This window comes from Anguilla anguilla, chromosome 2, assembly GCF_013347855.1.
Source record: "Anguilla anguilla isolate fAngAng1 chromosome 2, fAngAng1.pri, whole genome shotgun sequence".
Classification (NCBI taxonomy): Eukaryota; Metazoa; Chordata; class Actinopteri; order Anguilliformes; family Anguillidae; genus Anguilla; species Anguilla anguilla.
This window is the reverse complement of record NC_049202.1, coordinates 55,403,444-55,422,552: the sequence shown is the minus strand read 5'-3', so window position 1 is coordinate 55,422,552 and position 19,109 is coordinate 55,403,444. Positions and strand designations below refer to the sequence as shown.

Below are 19,109 nucleotides of genomic sequence, written 5' to 3'. Positions count from 1 at the left end.
GCCAGGTGTTATATAAAAACATTAAATAAAATGTTCAGAGAGCAAGAACGCAGCATCAAGAAGCAGTGTCATTTTTGTTTTTGTTTTTTTTTAATTCATGGAAGGTAGAGTATTATTTTGCCAATGAATACACCTGAGTCCTAAGCAGCGTGTGATATTCCAAAGCTTCAGAATGATCTCTGCAACCATTGCCTGTAATCTATGATGAATTTGATGACTTTCCTTTCCTTGGATCAAGATGCAAGTTCACGTGGACGTGACGAGTGAACCAGGCTCACAACTATAAACACTTCAGGTTTCCGCTTTATCACTAAAGAGTGATACACGTGTACCTACATTTTGCTTCGAGAAAGAAAATCCATTTTTTTAAATGCTTTTTTTTTTTTAAACTACCATCCAGAACACTGTGTTCCTCTTGTTCATTTTATCCTCCTTGAGATGCCTGTACAAGCCATTCTCACTGATTAAATAAAGATTGCATGTATATTCTCCTATTCCTGCAGGGCAGGAGAAGTTCTCGTTCTCTGTCTGGTGTACTCACAACCTGTTAAAGAACAGTCAACTGGATTCCCAGAGTTTCACCACTGCACACCACTGTTTCCTCCTCAAAGACACACAGGCTCAGCATCATGGCATAGGTAAGTTATAGCATGTACATACATTTACAGAGTATTGTTTAAAAAATAAGAACATTTACATAAGAAGTCCAAGAGTCTAAAGTACATTCAATAGCTGAACCAAAGGAACAAACAAACAAACAGAAAAACGGCACACAAGTAAAAATCCCTCCAAACGTTTACAGTGAATTAAGTCCTGCTGACAATTACATTTTTCATTACCTCCACCAGAACTATTAAGGTAAAAGTATTCTCGAGGGGTTGCAAATCACATATATATATTTATATATATAAATATTTTTTCTTACTTGTAATACAATAATACAACATTAGTAAATGGCTACAATTGACTTTCGACCATGCTCGGCAGCATGTTATTAGTACAACGTTTAGATATATAAGGATGTCACTAAAGTAGAGTTCCATATAAATAGAAAGGTAATAGACTTTAATAAAACTTTGTTTGCAACCCTTTGACTAAACTGGTGCCCATCTTACTTTATCTTCCCCCGCAAGCAGGCAAAAGGTCCATTTCTAAGATGGATGGCAGAATTTCTGTGACAATCCCAAGCAGACAGCTCCAATTCTCTTAATTTGTAGCCCCCTGACACGATGTACAAAAGTGGTTTACTACACGGCACGGCCACCTCAACACTGACACCACTACGTAATGCTTTGGTAGCGTCGGGCTTGAGCTGCGCTACCGGACGTAACTCTGTAATGCATGTCCCACCTGTGGAGGCGCTCTGACACTGCGCCAGCAGCACGGGGGGGAGGAAAACACGACCGCACGTGGCCTTCGTCTTTTTCTAAATTACCTGCGTGAGAGTGGATCGGCTGCCGATTTCCTGGAGTCTGCTTGTGTAGGAACTAAACGCGCGAGATGAACTTCGTCTCCGGGAGTTTACCGTTCGACGCCTAGGCCCGAATCCTGGAGAGGGGGGGGGAAAGGGGCGGGGGCCACCTGCAGTTCCGCACACCTTCTGTAAGGGGCGGGACTGCGAAGCGGAGCTCCGGCAGGCTCTTATCTCGCTCCTGGGCCTTCGCTTATACTCTCTCTCTCTCTCTCTCTCTTTGCATCGCCAGCGCTGGAGCGCTCCTCTGACTGCGGTGGAGGAACGGCGTGGATTTCCACCTCCAAGCTGGGCTCATGTGTTATTTATAAAGTCTGGGTCTATCCTCCTATAGTACAACTCCTCTCGAGTCTCACTGGCCTGTGCTGCATTCCCTTTTCTTTTTTTTTTTCTTTTTGGTCTCACAAGAGCACCGAACAAACATCTCGGCTCTCAGATGTTAGATCAAGGTAGTGTGGGATGATGCTCCAGCAGAGAGCTGCCACACCACCGGTATTCCTAAGTCTCAGTGGTTTCGTCTGTCTGGCCACTCGTCCGTCAGCGCTGCCTTTCACAGGAAGTGCGCTTCCCTTTCACACCGAATAAGAGAAATGCGGATTTAGCTCAGGCGGGCGAGCCTGTTCTGAGGCTGCCACAAAGCCCCATCTCTGCGCTGTTCTGCTCCGCTTCACTCTGCAGGGAAACCCACTAGCAGGGAACAGTTGCATAACCTGATCCCTCACATCACTTACTGGAAGTCTGGACTGGACGACTGCCCACAGGAAGCTGACCTATTAAAGGACCAACAAGGAGCTGACCCGTACTGGAGTATAAGGGAACCAGGCTTATAGTGCAGTCTACAGGCGCACCTCTTATGTTGGCAACAGGAAGTTGACCTCTGACACTGCCCAATCAGTGGTCTGCAAAACGGCCCACAGGAACCTGACTCGTAATAGGAGCAATAGGAAGATCAGCTGTGACTCTACCGAAAGGAGTAAGTTTATCTGTGGTACTGCCGCAAGATAGAGAGTACCAGTGATATATAAACAGGGGGAGGAAGAAGGTGGCCATGGGCATCAGCCACAGGAAGAGGTTGACTTGCGATCCCGCCCACAGGAAGCCGATTCCGATATTGCATGATGTTACACTGCGGGAGGTGCGAAATCGTGTCTGGCTGCTGACCACGCCCTCCCGTCCCGCCCCCCTCCCGGCACCTCCCCTCAGGCACTCAGAGGACAGGGTGGTTTGCAGCGTAAAGGGGAGCAGGACGTGCCCACTGCCCCCCTTTAGAGCCACTGCAAGCTTCCCCCACTTCGGCTTCGACTTTTTTTTTTTTTTAGTTCCCTATTTTTAAAACATATTTATACATATATATTATATACACTTTTCTCTACTTTTTTTTTTTGGAAATCATAAACTTAAAAAAGTTTAGAAAAATAAAAAGTTTTATGATGACTGACCACTCTTCAGCTCTTCTTGTCTTCCACCCCAGCGCGGCTGTTGGAGGAGAAAGCGAAGCCCCTCCATCCCTCCCGCTCCTGGCTTGCTTTGACGTTGTCGCTGTGGCACAGTTCTGCGTGCGTTCCGTCTGCCCCCTGTCAGCCTCGATAGAAGGATTCCTTTGTTTATTTTGTTTTTTTTCTTAAATTGTTGTTTTTGTTTTTGTCGGTTTTTTTTTCCGTTGGTGTTTTCAAAGCTTTTTTTCCCCCCTTTCATCCTTGTTGTTTTCCGTTCCTTTCCATTGATGTCCTTCGTTACTCGATACTGTATTCTTTGTTTTTATTTACTAAAAATAGAAAAAATAGGCATGTGTTTGTAAATGAGAGTTCTGGCAGCAGGTCATTGTTACACTGAAAGTTAGCACATGAATTAAAACAAGTTCAAACTGGCGCATTAACCATGCAAAAAGCACCAAGGGTAATACTTATGTCCAAAACTAGGGCACTACACCTGCTACAGAGCATTTGAAAAGAAAGCTAAGAATACAGAACTGATAATGTGTCCTTAGTGGATTGGAGATTACAGGGAAGGAAGAGAAACAGTTTTTGAGTAAATCTGAACATGCTAAATAAAAACTGCCTGCTTGTCTTTTTGACACAGGAGAGACGGGTTATGATTACTGCTCAATGGGAGCGCCGGGGCAGGAGACAAAGCTAGTCCAGGCTGACCGAGCGACGCCCCGCACGCAGAGAGACACAAACGGACACACGGGCTTCCTCTGGAGGAGAGGGAGGAGAGAGGGGGGCGGGCGTGTCCCCGGGCCCTGGTGGTGACAGAACCTCCCTAATTCAGAGGGACGTGCTGCACCGCGTAGATCTTCAGAAGAAAATAAAGCGAGACTTTAATTTTAACATGGCTTTGTAGTTCCTCACACCGCCCCGGAGAAGCAAACAGATGTGCGGCGGCATACTAATCGCGCCCGACGAGGCGGCGCCCTGGCCCGCGTGCGGCCCGCTCCTCGCGCTTCGCGAGGGATTTTTTTTTTTTTACAAGATTTTTAGTTGGGCAAACAAATGCGGACATAGCCGCGCGCGGGCACGAGGGCTGAGGAACGCGGCGGTATAGCGCCACACATGCTCTCTGCTGAGAGAGAGAGAGAGGGCGCCGGGAAGAGGGCGTTCGCAAGAACCGCGCCGACAAACGTATTAATCACCCCGGCCAAATAACTCCGGGAGAAGTTAACAGATTGAGAAGGCCTCTGTCGCAGCCCCAAACGTTTCCTCCTCTTTCACCACCTGCTAGCGTGTTACTCCCCATACCTCAGCCCTTCATCCCCCAATCCTCCCGCTCCCCCACCCCCCCCGGAGTCTCGTAGAGATTACTCATCGCACACAGACCTCCGCTGATTTTCGAGAGGGGAAAAAACGAAATACATATAAAATAGCTTTACCTTCCTTTGAATAATAAGGATAAAAAAATGTGACACGTTTTTCAAAAAGAATAGACAAGCTTGATGCAAAGCCATTTCTTTAAAGACAGAAAGTATATTAAATTGTGATGATAAACACTGAAATGTCAATCTCGGCTTTATATCGACACTCAGAACTACAACGGTTCCTTAGATATGTCACATACACCAACATGAAGCTAATCTAAATATTTTAAGGCTGAAATTTTTTTTAACATATTGGATCAATAAACTCAAAAAAAAACAACACACCATACATTTAACACGTTCAGCAGTATAACAAATACACCCATAAGTCCACTGGAGAGATGATTAAATATATATATATATATATAAAAGAGAATTTGTAATATGTGCGTATATACATAGGTAACATACATGTTCTATACTTTCTGCTTGCTTTTTTCTTTTCTACAAATCCCTTCACGGAATAAAAATGCAACAACAGAGGATATTTAAAAGGGAGGGGGAGTTTTAAAGACACAATTTTAAATGACTCTGCTTTGTCCTGCAAAAAACCCCTTATCTTTTCAAAGAATAACAGATCACAATAATTGGTAGTTGTTAAATTAACAAATGAATACCTATCTTCCGGGTGAGGCTGCTTACATTTCAGAGTCCTGCATCAGCAATACCAGTAAATTGTTTTCAAGAGGTCCGCTGACTCTGAACTGTCATGTTCCCTGCGTTAGGAAGAATGGGTGGGGCAATGTTTTTCGAAACCTCTGCAGAACAAAGGAAGGCTGTGTGTGTGTGTGTGTGTGTGCATGCACGTGTATATGTGTAAGCTTATGTTTCATGCCATACAGTTCAGTAAAACACAGTAAAACACGTGCCAACTGCGCATTTGGTTTACTTTCCCTCCCTGTCGTCTGTACACATGGGCATCGATGTTAATTCATTTGTTTGTATGTTTATATAGCGATGCCCTCTTGGCATGGAAAGTAGGAGACATGGCACCTCAGCAGAATGCGAGGACTGGGGGTGCCCTCTCCTCTTCTTGGGACTGCTGAGGTTTACGGGGTTAGCGTTAGCATGCAGAGGCCATGACCCCCCACTGGGACCAATACATCCACCAGATATTTTGCAGTTGTGAGAAATGCAATTTACTGATGTGATGCCAAGGCAGTACTCATCTGTACTGATGTCACAGGAATGACTTTTTTTCTTTTTCTTTCAGTACCACCATCGTCAAGCAACACAGGCAGTACATTTTTCAAATTTTTCTTTGAGCGCTAAGCATAAGCAAAAATATAGACAAATAATGTCTGGGTCGTATATCAGCTTCGCTTTGATTGCTACTAGCTAATTCAGAATTTTAAGAGAATGAAGATCATCAGACACTGAACTGTCTCAAACATCAACCTGGAATAGTCGAGATACAAAGGCTGGTGTGGCTTTCAATACTGAATAATGTCCAGCAAAATACAATAAACAATAGAAGATTATAGTGGGGAGAGAGTAAGCCCACCGCCATTTTAAACTGGACGCAGTGCCATGGTGCCATCTTACAAATGACTGCATTAACAAAGCCAATTAAACTGGCAATCATTTAATGGCTCACTGCAGCATCCATGCAAGACAAAGGATTTCATCAGATTCATAGATGAGCTTCAACACTCATTTGCAATCTTTCCACTTTTACATTCACTTTCCTTTTTCTACTTTTCTTATTCTAACAAATACAGTATATCATTAATTCATAGAAATATACTATTCACTTTAATACTTTGAATTGAAAAAGAAAACATCCTGACAGTCAATACTTTTTCTGATGCAACCGCCTATTGATTTCAGTGAATAACACATAAAGCCACACTGGAAGCTGTAAGGCTTTAATACAGCAGATGAAGTGTTTGACACTGCAGTGGTGGGGGGATATGCTGGACACAAAGCAACCTGAGCAGCTCAGGACTGAGGAGAAAAGGAAGCTTTCTTTATATTCCATACCTTGTGCGTAGAGCTTTATTTCAGCCCTTAGCGAGTAAGCCCCTCCCCCTCCCCAAATTCAATAGTGATGCAGATGCAAATTAAGCCGGGGCTATCGTTGCAACATTTGAACCAGCCAAACCTTATTTACTCCTTACACGATCCTTCAGAAGATTATTGGCTCAAATATTTGCTCTGTCTCCTCGAGCAGCCCCCCGTGTTTTAGTGGTGTTGTAAAGAGGACAGAGAGGAAAGTCATTTAAAACTGTGTGCGTCACTTTCAGCTGGGAAACAAATAAAACCCATTTATTGTCAGAGAGCAGCTTTAATTCCTAGTGGTTACTTTGACACAGTTTATACATTCAACAACACACACTTCACAGAATAATTTGATCAGAAACACATATAAAGACATCGGCTATCCCTCTTCTTCAAAAAAAGGTATAAACAATATGGTTTAAAGCCTTTTTCTTAATTATATAAAAATGTCCCTATGGTGTAACCCTAAGTACATAATATTAGTATATAAAAGGAAGAACATTTTATCATCTAGATCATTGTTCTACATTTCTTTGAATCTAATGATAATAATACTATAGTCTTTTTAATATGCTAATAAATACTATGTTTTTTAACACCTTATACTATAATACACAAGTACTGGCATGTGTAACTGTTAGCTCTATAAATATAACACCTTGTAAATGTAAAATAAATAAATAAAACAAATGTGAAAACAAAATATGTATAGCGCCATGGACCAGAGGATAGAAAGTAACCATTTCAGACATATAACTGCTATTTACATCTGCTGATAACAGCTTTTAAGAGTCTGTATTCCATTCCCACATTGCAGCTGGTTTTAGGTTGTGAATTTTAGATTATTATTATTTTTTAAAAATCTTGTTGCTGGACACACTTTCAACAACGTTACCGCGATTTGTGCACCTGCACAAAAAATAGCTTCAGTGACTCACCCAAAGCGCTGCATTAACAATACTTCATTTTAAAAACCTAATTAGAACTTATTTAAAAAGACAAACACAATGAAAGATAGAAATTTGTAAACCGTTAGTAAAATGTTAATTTAAACGATGCACCTCTGTATGTGGTGCAAGCTGCCTGCGTTTATCTGCCTCACAAACATAGGCTTGAATAAGGAACACTGGGGGGAAAACCGACGACACCTCGACCAATCGAATGCCACCGTAACTCATGCTCGGAGGACGAATGATAAATCAAGGACAGACAGACGTCGGCGCCGACTTTTGATAGGCAGGGAGGGGTTGCCGGTAGACGGCAAACAAATCTGCTGTGTTCTCCGGGGTTTGCGAAGCAGGCTTAAAGGCAAGCGTGCGATTGGAGGGCTGACACCCTGACCGCGGGCGGAGCGCTAAACACACACGCGCTCCCTCATTCAGTCAGGCCCTAAGCAACGGAGCGTTCCCCCTGAACCCGCTCCAGGGACCCGCGCTGACGGGAGCCTGGGGAGCACGGGGAGAGGAGGGGAGAGGAGGAGGAGGAGAAAAAAAAAAAAAAACGCAAATAACCTGAAATTGTTCCCGGGGGAGCCTCTGAATGGGAGCAGAAAATTGTGTTTCCTAGTTTGGATCCCGAAACGATTTTCCCCCTGAAACCTGAAAGGGATGCGTGTGCGTGCGCCTCGTGCGTAAGCGACTATCGGTGATTGAGAGCGCCGCCGCGGCTGTGCAGGGAATCCAGAACGGCCGACTGAACCGGGGGGGCGGGGGCGGGGGCGGGGGGGGAAATGAGAAAAGCTCTGCTCAGTGGTTTGGAGAATGAGCGCGGCGTCCGTGGCGGTTCGCGGACTCAGCCCCGCCCCTCAGTCTGAGGGGCCCCGCCGTTGCTGTGACTACACCCGCCGCCTTCCGCGACGCCCTCTGGGCCCTGAGAACGGTGGCCTCGCCGACAGGGTAGAGCCCCCGAACGGGGAGAGGGCGCCCAAAAAACGCAAAGAACGCGAAAGGGAACTCTGAAATTTTGGACATCTGTTTTCTCTCACTCTCCCTCACTCAGAGAGGTGGGGGCAAAAAAATCAGTTCATCCAATCCATATTTCACAATCGCCAGTTTCTCATTCTAAACGCGCGGGCAGAATATAACGTCTGGAGAAAGCGCTACAGCAGCTATGGTAATGGACTAAGCTGGCTGCACTGTGTGCGGAGTTAGTCTAGTGTATCTTCAAATGAGATCAGTGGTTATTGACTGAATGGTGTTATCTTTAATCTGTGAAGTAAATTGCCTCGGATGCTGGTTTTCTACAGGTCCTTTTTCCCTCTCCTATAACTCCCCCTTACAATTCCATCTGAGGCGGGCGGCTATTTACTGTGCGGTGTGTATGTGTGCACCCTCCTCCGGGAGGGGACATGATCAACGTCCTCGGCCGCCCCGAAACGAGGGAGCACTATTTCACTTCCACTCCCGGGATTATTGGTTTCCCCTCTCTGTTCTCAGGACGGCAGGGTCCCGTTATCATCGGCCCCTCGCCGGGCCTGTTTAAAAGAGCTGGGCACTGAAGAGAGGGGGGGAGGGAGGGGGGGGGGGGAATGTCACCTTGAGAGAGCGTTTCACACAAGAACGGCGTCAATCTCACCTCTATCTGGGAGAAGCTCTCTAAAGTATCTCTCAGGTGTTGGGCAAGGGGGCAGGAGAGAGAGAGAGAAATAAAGCTGAAGAATATCTGGAGTGTGGAGTTTCTTGATAGTTTGTTTTTTTTCTTCCCACCCCCCCCCCCCGCGCCCCCCCCCCCCCTCCCCACTGTGTCATCGGATCTCCTGCAGGCAGGGTGCGGATGGGCGGCGCACAACACACCTAAACGCTCTCTATCTCAGCTGCGATTCCTTTCAATTGTGTGTCTGAGCAGCGCGATGGATGCAGTCTGATTAAGATCAATTGATTCCTGGCAACAGGAGTTTTCCACTGCCTGCCTCTCACTCCTTTTCACGGGAAAGGCTTGTATCTTTCCAGCGGTTATCACAAATTCATACTTCACTCTGTTTTTTTTTTTTTTCTCTCTCCCACTTTGCTGTTTTAGCCCGAGGTAGAAACATTCTGGAGCCTTTTCTTTTTTTGTTCTAGTGAATCATGGAGCTAATGTAGAAGAGAGCCGGTTATTAGGATCTGCAGCGCTGAAGCCGCTAAATGAACCGGCGTTCTCTTAATGAGAAGCAAACACGCCCGGCCCGGTACAGTCTTCAGGTAGCTAATGACACATAAATCTGAGGAGTGAAACCTATGACTTCCACTGCACACGCCAGAGAACAGTGGATCACATCCAGCCCTTAAAACCAGCCGGTGGCAATGGGATACATCAACATTTTTTTTTTGTTTTCTTCTTCTTCCTGGTACTCTACTGCGCGTAGCGTCACATGACTCCTACAGATCACTGGTTTCACTAAGACACCGATGCGTCCCCCGGCCGGGCGGGGCGGCGGCGGCGTTCCCGCTTCATTCCGGGCGCTGCGCAGCTCGCTCTCTCTCTCTCTCTCTCTCTCTCCCCGCTCCCTTAATCGCGCGAGGAGCTGCCGCTAAGCGCCTCGGACCAACGGAACGGGAGAGCCGCCGGCGGCCCGCGCGGCGGCAGCGGCGGCGTGGGCGCCGTCCTTAATGAGCATGCTCGGGGAGGCGGGGCGACCTGCCTTCACCCCCGCTCCGCCAGGAGAAGGAGGGAGGGAGGCAGGGACAGGGAGGGGGAGGGAGAGGGAGAGGGAGAGAGGGGTGCGGGACAGGCCCTCTCCTCCCTCGTGCATCTTGCTGTGGGGGCTGTAATGAATGGATCGGGGGGCGCGGCGAGGCCCCCTCACAGCGGGTGATCAAGCAGCGCCGCCGCCCGCCCGGCCACTCCGGTAATGAAGACTGATCTGGGCATTAACGCGCTCGTCCCCGGCAACAGCGTCGTTATCACCTCGCCCCTCTCCCCCCCCCCCCCCCCCCCCCGCAGCCCGCCGCGCGTCGGCTCGTCCCGCCGGCGCGGGCCGCTACTTAGCCAATTTGTTTTTTTTGGTGGCTACCGACGGGCGCCTCGTCCGAAAGCGTCCCTGAATCGCCGGCGTGCGACGAGAAGGACCCGTGCAGCCGCCGGGCGTTTCTCCCCGCGAGCTGCCCCTGTCCAGCGCCTCTAATCTGAGCCCGAGCCCAAAACCTGAGCCCCTTATCGGCCTTTAAGGACCCGCGCTCCCTCTCTCTCCACCTGGTAAAACTCTGCAAGTGATGGCTGTCTTAGACTTGAGAATGCTCATAGGACGACGCCCACTTTGCCCCTCCCACTTCCCCCACTTCTTTTTTTTTTTTTTTTGGGGTGTCCTCTTCACAAAGGAGTCCCCCCCCTTACAGACAGACAGAGCAGGGTACACATTTTTATACAAATAAATACATGAAATAAATATAAATGAAGCATAACATCCTATAAAATAATTACAGAGTAAGATAATAATAGAGTATTCTTCAAATATAACATCAACTTGAGAGGGTGTTGGGGGGAGGGTCAGCGTTGTGACCTGGAAGCTTTTTGTTATAGTTATTTTTCCATGAAGAAGGAGGTGTTTGTTTGTTTGTTTTTTGTTGGGGCAATGTTTCTCTCTCTTTAGTAGGGAGTGAAGCGACTGTACCCTCCTCTGTATAGGCTAGCCTGCAACATCAAAGATGAAAAAAAGTTCCAATCAGTATTAAGAAGAAAGCTTGATTGTTGACTTCTTTTTTGCAAAAATTTTCTTCCCTTTTTTCTTTGTAGACTCACTTTGGACAGGTGTGTTATTAGGGAGGATGCGACTGGGGAGATTGTGGTGGTGATTAGGGTAGAGCGGACAGATTTGAGCGTGAGGGAATGGGTGAAGGAGCGCGTGTGTGGGCTCGCTGTCTGAGTGAGGAGCGACTTGGTAGTGAAAAAAACCGTCAAACCTGGAAACGTCAATATATTCACTTCAGTGTACTACTGCAATTTGCTGAAACTCAGAATAGTTTCAAGAGTAATCTGCATTACTAATGTACCGTGATACAGCCACTTTATGGAGCAGGTAAATGTACAAATTAAATTATGAACCCAATTGAAAAGTACATACTTCTTTGATTTAAAAAAAAAAAAGTTCTCACCTATGCTGACTTTTATGAAGGGAAAAAAAATTCTATAGGCTCATAAGCGTTGCAGATTACCTTAATATCAGAGATCAAACTGAAACTAGCGAAGTGTTCTTTTGAGCAGGGAGAGATTATTCTCTTTCATGCTCCACAGGAGGGGTCCCACCTTGCTGGCTGCATGTAAGCACCACAGAAAGGCCGTCTACATCGCCCGCTTGGCTCTGGTTAACCAGACCGAACAAACGCACATCATGCTCGGCTAAAACCGTACTGCTGTTTGGCCTGCCTCCAAGGGCTAAACTCAAAATCTTCAAAGGCTAAATTCCCCTAATTTTAGGGAACCCTCTTGCTTATGCAAAACCTTTCATAAACGTGGCATAAATTTGCAATTTCAGTGCACTGGAAATCTGCAAAGAGAATTTTGCTCAACCTCTGAGGAACTCATTATTGAATGGCTTTTTAATGCAAAAACATCCCTCTTTCCTAAGGAAGTACTAATCAAATATGATTAAATAATTAAAAACCAAAGCAGCGTTAGGTTTCCAGGCAAGCGCTTGTAGTTCACAGAGGTCCTGCACTGTGCGTCTCGGACTCTGTGTCGTTTGTTCACTACCAATTCGCCTTCCTCGCCATTCCATTCCCCCCTTCCCCCCCCAAGGCTTTTAGGGTACAGGAGAGGGGACACGTTTTTTTTTTTTTTTGGTTAAGAGGGGGGGGGGGAAACTGCAGTGGAAAGAAAGGGAAGAAAATTTGAAAAAAGAAGAAAGAAAAAACTTCAGCAACACAGGCCACAGTTTTAATTAAGTAAATGAAGAGGAAAAAAATTGTCTTAATTAATGAAAGCTTTTAGCTAGCAGCTGCACCGGGGAATTGTACGGTTTTAGAAATCACACGCATGTCGGCTCGGTAAATTCGAGTCATTTGTCTAAAGCAGAGCGCTCGTCCGATAAAGCTCGTGGGCAGGGGAGGTGGGTGCGATGGAATCATTTCATTTCTGCCTCTCCTCCTTCCTTTCTGTCTCTCTCTTTCTTTAATCTCCCACGGCACGCCGCTGCACGCGCTTGATGGTCGTTAATCTTTCCAAAAGTCCTCAAGTCCCTACCCACACCCGCAAAAGAAAACAAATTGTACACCGTTTCTCTTTTTTTGGTTTTGCTTTTGAGATTTTTTTCATCTTTGATGTTAGCTGCAAAAGCTAGCTAAAAACAAACATTAACAGTTCGACTGCTTCCCTGCAAAATTTGAAATTTATTCCCAGGGAAAAAAAAAAATCTGACATGAAACTTGTTTTGATTTAATTTATGCAGGGAAGTTAAATTAAATCAATGGGAATTCTGAGATGCAACATCCCTTTTCATTTACTGAAGTGGCAAGAACTTGGGGGTTCAAACCTTTTCAAATCAGCAGTCACAGCAAAAGGTACATTGTAAAAAGTTGAGCACGCTCCATGAAATAACTTCTCAAAGTTCTCCTCAGACCTAAATATAGGCCTTCTATGGGATGCTAAATACAGTGATGAATATGAATATGTACACACTGGGCACACAGAAAATGTCTACATTTCCTACAATTTCCCATCAGTAACTCCCTTCACATTTCCGTCTGAGGGTATTCTGTGCTGCTCCAGCAGGCTGTGCTAAGCGGCGCAGCGCGGAGCCTGGCGCGCCGCTCCCCCTATCTAACAGACACAAGCGCTCAGCGACTCCGCTGCCTCTGAACCTGGACTCTCTGCGGCTGAGCTACGCCCGTAATTAAATTAGCCGTTGGGCGAGGCGGGGACTCACCATGGTACCGACGCTGTACGTGGCGGCAGGGCCGATTGTGTGGTGGTAGGGGTCTGCCGTTGCATAGACTCGGCCGTAACTGCCAGGGGAGAGATAAGGAACACATTTTCACCGCGGCCGCAACGGCAAATATTTAAACGCAGAGCCGCCCGCCGACTCCAGACGCGCGGAACGCCGAACGTTCATTTACCGCGTCAGCCTCGGCAAACATTCACTGAAGTCAGCATCCGCAGACATTGTTTTCTTTACCCAAATAAGTAAAAGATGTTTCTCATCATATAAAAGATTATATATATATAAATAAATATATATGCACACGCACACATTGATTTTTCATTATATGATTTCTATGCGAGTGAGAGAAAAGCAAGATGGAGATATGGAGAGAAAGGATGAGAGAAAGAGGCGGGAAGAGAAAAAGTGAGAGAAGGTGGGAGAGAGAGAGTGGGAGAGGGAGAGAGAGAGAGAGTGCAGGGGTGTGTGTGGGCCTCTCCAAAGCGTCTATGCTCTCCTGCTGTCCTCTTGTTTACCTTGGCTGCACTGTGGGTTTACTCCCAGTCTTTTCATTGCTGGTGGTTCGGAACTAATCCTTCCAATTTCCTTATAAGACGGGACAAGATGTGTCTTATTTATTTATTTACTCGACTTCGCTTATTCGTTTATTTACTTTTTTTCAAACGCATGCTTGCAAATGAGGGTCTGCGGGGAGCAGATAAGGTTCTTCCAGCCAAGGACCGAGGGCACCGAATCAGTGAGGGAAAAAAGAGGGGGGAGAGAGAGAGGGGAAAATAATTTTTCCAAAGCAGACGAAGCCGACCCAGACATGGCCATTACACAGGGACATAATATCAGATTTAACCGCGTGTTGTCATCTGGGATTAAAACATCAAAGGTCAGGCCTGGTGTGTGAAATTGGAACGGCGAGCTGGGCTTTTCATATTCGGGGGGGGACGCGGCGGGCGGAGGGGAGAGGGGAACCCCGAGACATCGGGGGGGGGGATTGTTTTCCATGGCGGGGGGGACCGCACCGGTGCACTGTGGGGTAATGAGCGTGGAGTGAACACTTCCTGTGTGTGAGTGTGTGCGTGTGTGTGTGTGTGCATGTGTGAGTGGGTGTGTGTGCATTTGTGCATGTGTGTGTGTGTGTGTGTACGTACGTGTGTGTGTGTGTGTGCGTGTGTGAGTGGGTGTGTGTGTGTGAGTGAGTGAGTGAGTGTGTGTGCGTGTGTGTGTGTGTGTGTGTGTGTGAGTGTGTGTGTGTGAGTGTGTGTGAGGTCCCGGGAGCTGGCCCGTTTGCAGTGTGAATGGGAGCGAGGTGGGCTGTTGTCAGTTTTTGTGAATTAGTTTCAGTCTCGCTCCTCCACACGACGGGGCCCCCCGTCACCCCGCGGCGCACTCCTGCCCTCCTGCAAAGAGCCCCGGCCCGTTCCCGCGCCCCGGGGGCGCCTCTGATACCACACGCCCGTGCGTGAGGCTCAGCCCAAAACGCCAGGGAGCGGATTTTCAGGTCTGTGCTAATCCGATCGGCACGTCCTCTCGCTCCAAACCATAATATTAAAAAAACAGAACAGAATGCCTTTAAAGTGGCAAAAAAAGGGAAAGACAGAAGAGCGGGGGTGAAATAACTCCGGCAGAATAATGCCGCTGTCCAATCTCTGCGCCTGCCCATCTCCGCTGCTCATAATTTGAGCCGCCTGCAGTTCTGATAAATCTCACATTATCTGGGGTCTTCAGGCTTCCGGGCAGGGCATACGTTATCACAAGTGACACGCTCAATCTCTCCCAGATTAGATTCCCAGCTGCTCTGATCCAACCTGACAGGGTCCTCGAAGGTCCGGATAAATCACTGACAACTCCCAAATGGCCAGAGCCCGGCCCCCGCGGATGGCTGGGTGGGGGGGGGGGGGTACCGAGGGGGCCGGGGACGCCCCGCTCGGAGCCCGCGGGGCCCGGCGGACACCCCGAGACCGGCGGACAGGCGGGGCGGCTCGCCGACACCAGCGAAACGATGAGGGAAGGAGAGCGCGCGGCGAAGGCATCTGTCTTTCCTATCGCAGAGCGGAGCGCGGGGGTTTTTTTTTTGGGTTGTTGCTATCGCTGAGGGCGAAATCAGTCAAGTTACATAAATCTGAGGCGCAGCTGCAAATCACGCTGAGAGATGAGAGCTTCTGCTCTCGCTGCGAAGGCGGCGGCGCAGGAGTTTGGGAAGTGGGGGCGACCGGCGGCACCCGCTGGAGTCGTGTGTGTGTGTATGTGTGTGTGTGCGTGCGTGCGTGCATGCGTGTGTGTGTGTGTGTGTGTGTACACCAGATCCCTTGGCCCTGTAATATCTGCCCATGGCCTGTCCTATCATTCCTATGCCGACGACACGCAACTCTTTCTCTCCTTCTCCCCATCGGACACACAGGTCCCTGCCCGCATCTCCGCTTGCCTGAGGGACATACAGAGCTGGATGGACAATCACCACCTGAAGCTCAACCCGGGAAAGACGGAGCTAATCTTTATTCCTGCTCTATCCTCTCCCCTCCTCGACTTTTCCATTTCCTTAGGGGACACCGTAGTGACATCATCACCCTGCGCCAAGAATCTCGGAGTGATGATGGACAACAGGCTGTCCCTCTCCAACAACATTGCAGCAGTAACCCGGGCATGCAGATTTTTCCTATATAACATCCGCAGAATCCGCCCCTTTCTCACCACCTACTCAACCCAGCTCCTGGTCCAAGCAATGGTTCTATCCCGCCTGGACTACTGCAACTCTCTTCTGGCTGGACTACCGGCATCTGCCACCAGACCCCTGCAGCTCATCCAGAATGCTGCGGCTCGTCTGGTCTTCAACCTCCCCAGACACTCCCACGTAACTCCTCTGCTCACTACCCTCCACTGGCTGCCTGTTATAGCTCGCATCAAATTCAAAACATTGGTTCTAGCATACCAGGCAGTCAAGGGATCAGCCCCAGCATACCTTCACAAGTTTTTCAAACCCTACATGCCAGCCAGATCCCTCCGTTCTGCTACCTCAGGACGCCTAGCACCTCCCCCTCTTCGCACCTGCACTTCCAGAACACGTCTCCTGTCTGTTCTGGCCCCACGATGGTGGAATGACCTCCCTGTGGAGGTCAGAACAGCTGAGACTGTGAACAATTTCAAACGACGACTGAAGACCCACCTCTTCAGGCTGCACCTCTCCCCATCCCTCCCTTCCCCCCCTGTAAATGACTAAACTTAGGGGTGTAACTAGGCAGCTGTTTAATAGGTGACTTAGTTGATGCGCCAGTCTTAACGACTACTTGTATTTTTATTTATTTATTTTTATTTTTCCATAGATTGCGTTGTTGCCGTTCTCGTTGTTAGTGTTAATCAGTTTAACCACCAGGGTCCAAGTTGAACTATGCGGTTGTTCCCTGTACTTGGACCGGTACTTCTCTCTAGGGGTTTCGTCATACTTGTTCCTGGTTATGGTTATACACTTTGTTGTACGTCGCTCTGGATAAGAGCGTCTGCCAAATGCCTGTAATGTAATAATGTAATGTAATGTGTGTGTGTGTGTGTGTATGTGTGTGTGTGTGTGTGTGTATGTGTGTGTGTGTGTGTGCGTGTGTGTGTGTATGTGCGTGCGTGAGTGCGTGTGTGTGTGTGTGTGAGTGGAGTGCGTGTGTGTGTGTGTGCGTGTGTGTATGTGCGTGCGTGAGTGCATGTGTGTGTGTGTGTGCGTGTGCGTGCGTGTGTGTGTGTGTGGGTGCGTGTGCGTGCGTGTGTGTGTGTGTGTGTGTGTGAGTGCATGTGTGCTTGTGTGTGTATGTGTGTGCGTGCGTGCGTGTGCGTGTGTGTGTGTGTGTGTGTGCGTGTGTGTGTGTGTGTGTGTGTGCGTGCGTGTGTGTGTGTATGTCTGTGTGTGTGTGTGGGTGCGTTTCCCGTCCTCTTACCTGTCACTGTAGGCGGCGGCGGCGGCGGCGGCAGGCTGGGCGTATCTGTACGCGGCGTAACCCCCCTGTCAATCAAACACAGAGTTAGACGCATTGGCTCACCGTGACTCCAGCTAGCCAGCACACTGAGGTACCCCCGCCCCCCTCTGCCCATACACCCCCCCCCACAAGCCTGAGATCAAACAATGTGTGGACCCCCGGCAGCGCCCGGCCGAATCTGTCCCCGCGCCAGAGCACACACTCGCCATCGCGGCTCCCCGGAGTCCTCCAGAGAATTACACTGGAGGCCATTTTATTTTTAAAACGAATCCTCCAGAGTTTGGGATTTCATCTGCGCCAAGAACCACATGCAGACACTCAAAGAAATCCATATTTCGCTTGACATGTTTGCATGCTTTAAGCCTCACACAAGACAGACGCAGCGGGAATGGAAAGAAAACGAGAGCGTGTTGGAAAACGAAAGAAGTCCTCGCTTTGCCAGGCGTTCCTCATAATGAAGCCCTATCTGCGCCACACTGCTGGCTGGAGTGGCGTTCTCGGCCCCATTCTGAACAACAAAACAGCGCAAAACAAAAACAGCGCAAACAAACAGCGGCGCTCCGAAGTGTCACATGTGTCAGCTGAGACAAAGCGCTGCTTCTGTTTTAGCAGAACAATGAAAAACTCCCAGTGATACAGAAAAAGAGAGCTTTGGGGTACTTTTCAAATGAACAGCGATATCCAGGAGAGTGCGGTTTCAGTCATTTGGCTTTGACATCCAGACCCTCTCCAGCACTGAAGGCCAATTTGTGCATTTCCGCTCAGATTGTTGGTGTGTCATTAATGACTGCATAAACACACAGACACACACACACACACACACACACACACACACACACACAAACACGCACACACAGCCTCTCAGCTTTGGTGTGATGCAGTCATACAGAATCCAGGATGAAATGTGGAAGAACCTGAGGGAGGAAGGGGGTGTGTGCACCCGCCCCCCTCCCCCCAGGCTTCCCTTTTCTTTAAGGGCCAGGGCGATTAACAAGCTTTTAATTAATGTGCCAGTCCTGCACAGGGCCTCTGGCGCTGAGCTGAGGGGAGCTGCGCAATGCAGGGGACCCACGGTAGGGACCCAGACCCCTCTCAGGGGCCTCAAACAGCACAGCGGGCGGCACAGTGTCCCCCGCGTGACGGGGGCGGGGCGCTCGCTGTCTCACTGAGCGGTGAGAGACACGAGCAGCCCAATCCCTGTCCCAGACTCAGCCCTTACTGGGGGACTGGAGAGCGCTGTACAGCAGGGCTGGAGCTTTTAGCTGTGTTCTGCCTTTCCGATCGGCGCAGGGGCAGAAACAGTGGACCTGCGCTGTGACTGCGCATACTCGCATCTTCATCTCTCTCAACTAAGCGCACATCGCATCTTCATCTGCCTCCAATAAGCACACACCCGCATCTTCATCTGCCTCAAATAAGCACACACTCGCACTTCCACACAGATGCAGGGTTCTGTTCATTGGTAACGCTCTCTGGCCCAGCTGACACACTCCGTCTCCTCTCTTATGCTCCCAGATTATTCTCAGCACTTCTGCGTGCCCCTCTGCACACTGCAGAGGAGATCTGCCTGTAAATAATGGATGCGTTCATTTATTTTTTAAACTTTGGATTTGGTGTCCGATGGGGTCCGCGGCAGAGATCAAATGTATAACATCTGGTAGCACAGCTGAATATGAAATCAGGTCACTGGCGATTCCAGGGCTGAGATGCAGGTGAGCCCGAGCCCCCCCCCTCTATGGGGGGTGAGTAATACCCCAAACGCTAAGCGCAGGGGACAGTCCCCAGTCCCTGCCGTCCCGCAGCAGGGGCCTCCTGGGACCCGCGCGCTGTGGGACGGGGCCCGTCTGCGGCGCTGGCCAGAGCAGATGCGGACCCACAAATCAGCGGCGGCAGGCTGAGATCAGCGCGGCCACGCCGCCCGGGCCTTTGTTGTCTCCGCCATTGTGCGCCGCTTTAATTTACGAGGCGGTTCCCGGCGAA

The 19,109-nt window shown here is 48.7% G+C and overlaps 1 protein-coding gene across 10 annotated transcripts in view; it reads right to left on the bottom strand.

Annotated features, from left to right (window-relative positions):
* Positions 1-374: 374 nt before the first annotated feature.
* The window catches only part of rbfox3a (RNA binding fox-1 homolog 3a), a 401,085-nt gene continuing 382,350 nt past the window's right edge, over positions 375-19,109 (bottom strand). For 9 of the 10 annotated variants that reach the window (XM_035404693.1, XM_035404684.1, XM_035404692.1 and 6 more), the window contains 3 exons: positions 17,091-17,155; positions 13,165-13,243; positions 9,273-10,934 (listed from right to left, as the gene is read on the bottom strand). In XM_035404693.1, coding sequence (XP_035260584.1) covers positions 10,890-10,934; positions 13,165-13,243; positions 17,091-17,155 — 189 coding nt within the window. In that variant the 3' untranslated portion in view covers positions 9,273-10,889. Of the gene's footprint in view, positions 3,237-9,272; positions 10,935-13,164; positions 13,244-17,090; positions 17,156-19,109 lie in introns of those variants that run through there. The other variant, XM_035404691.1, reaches the window with a different exon arrangement.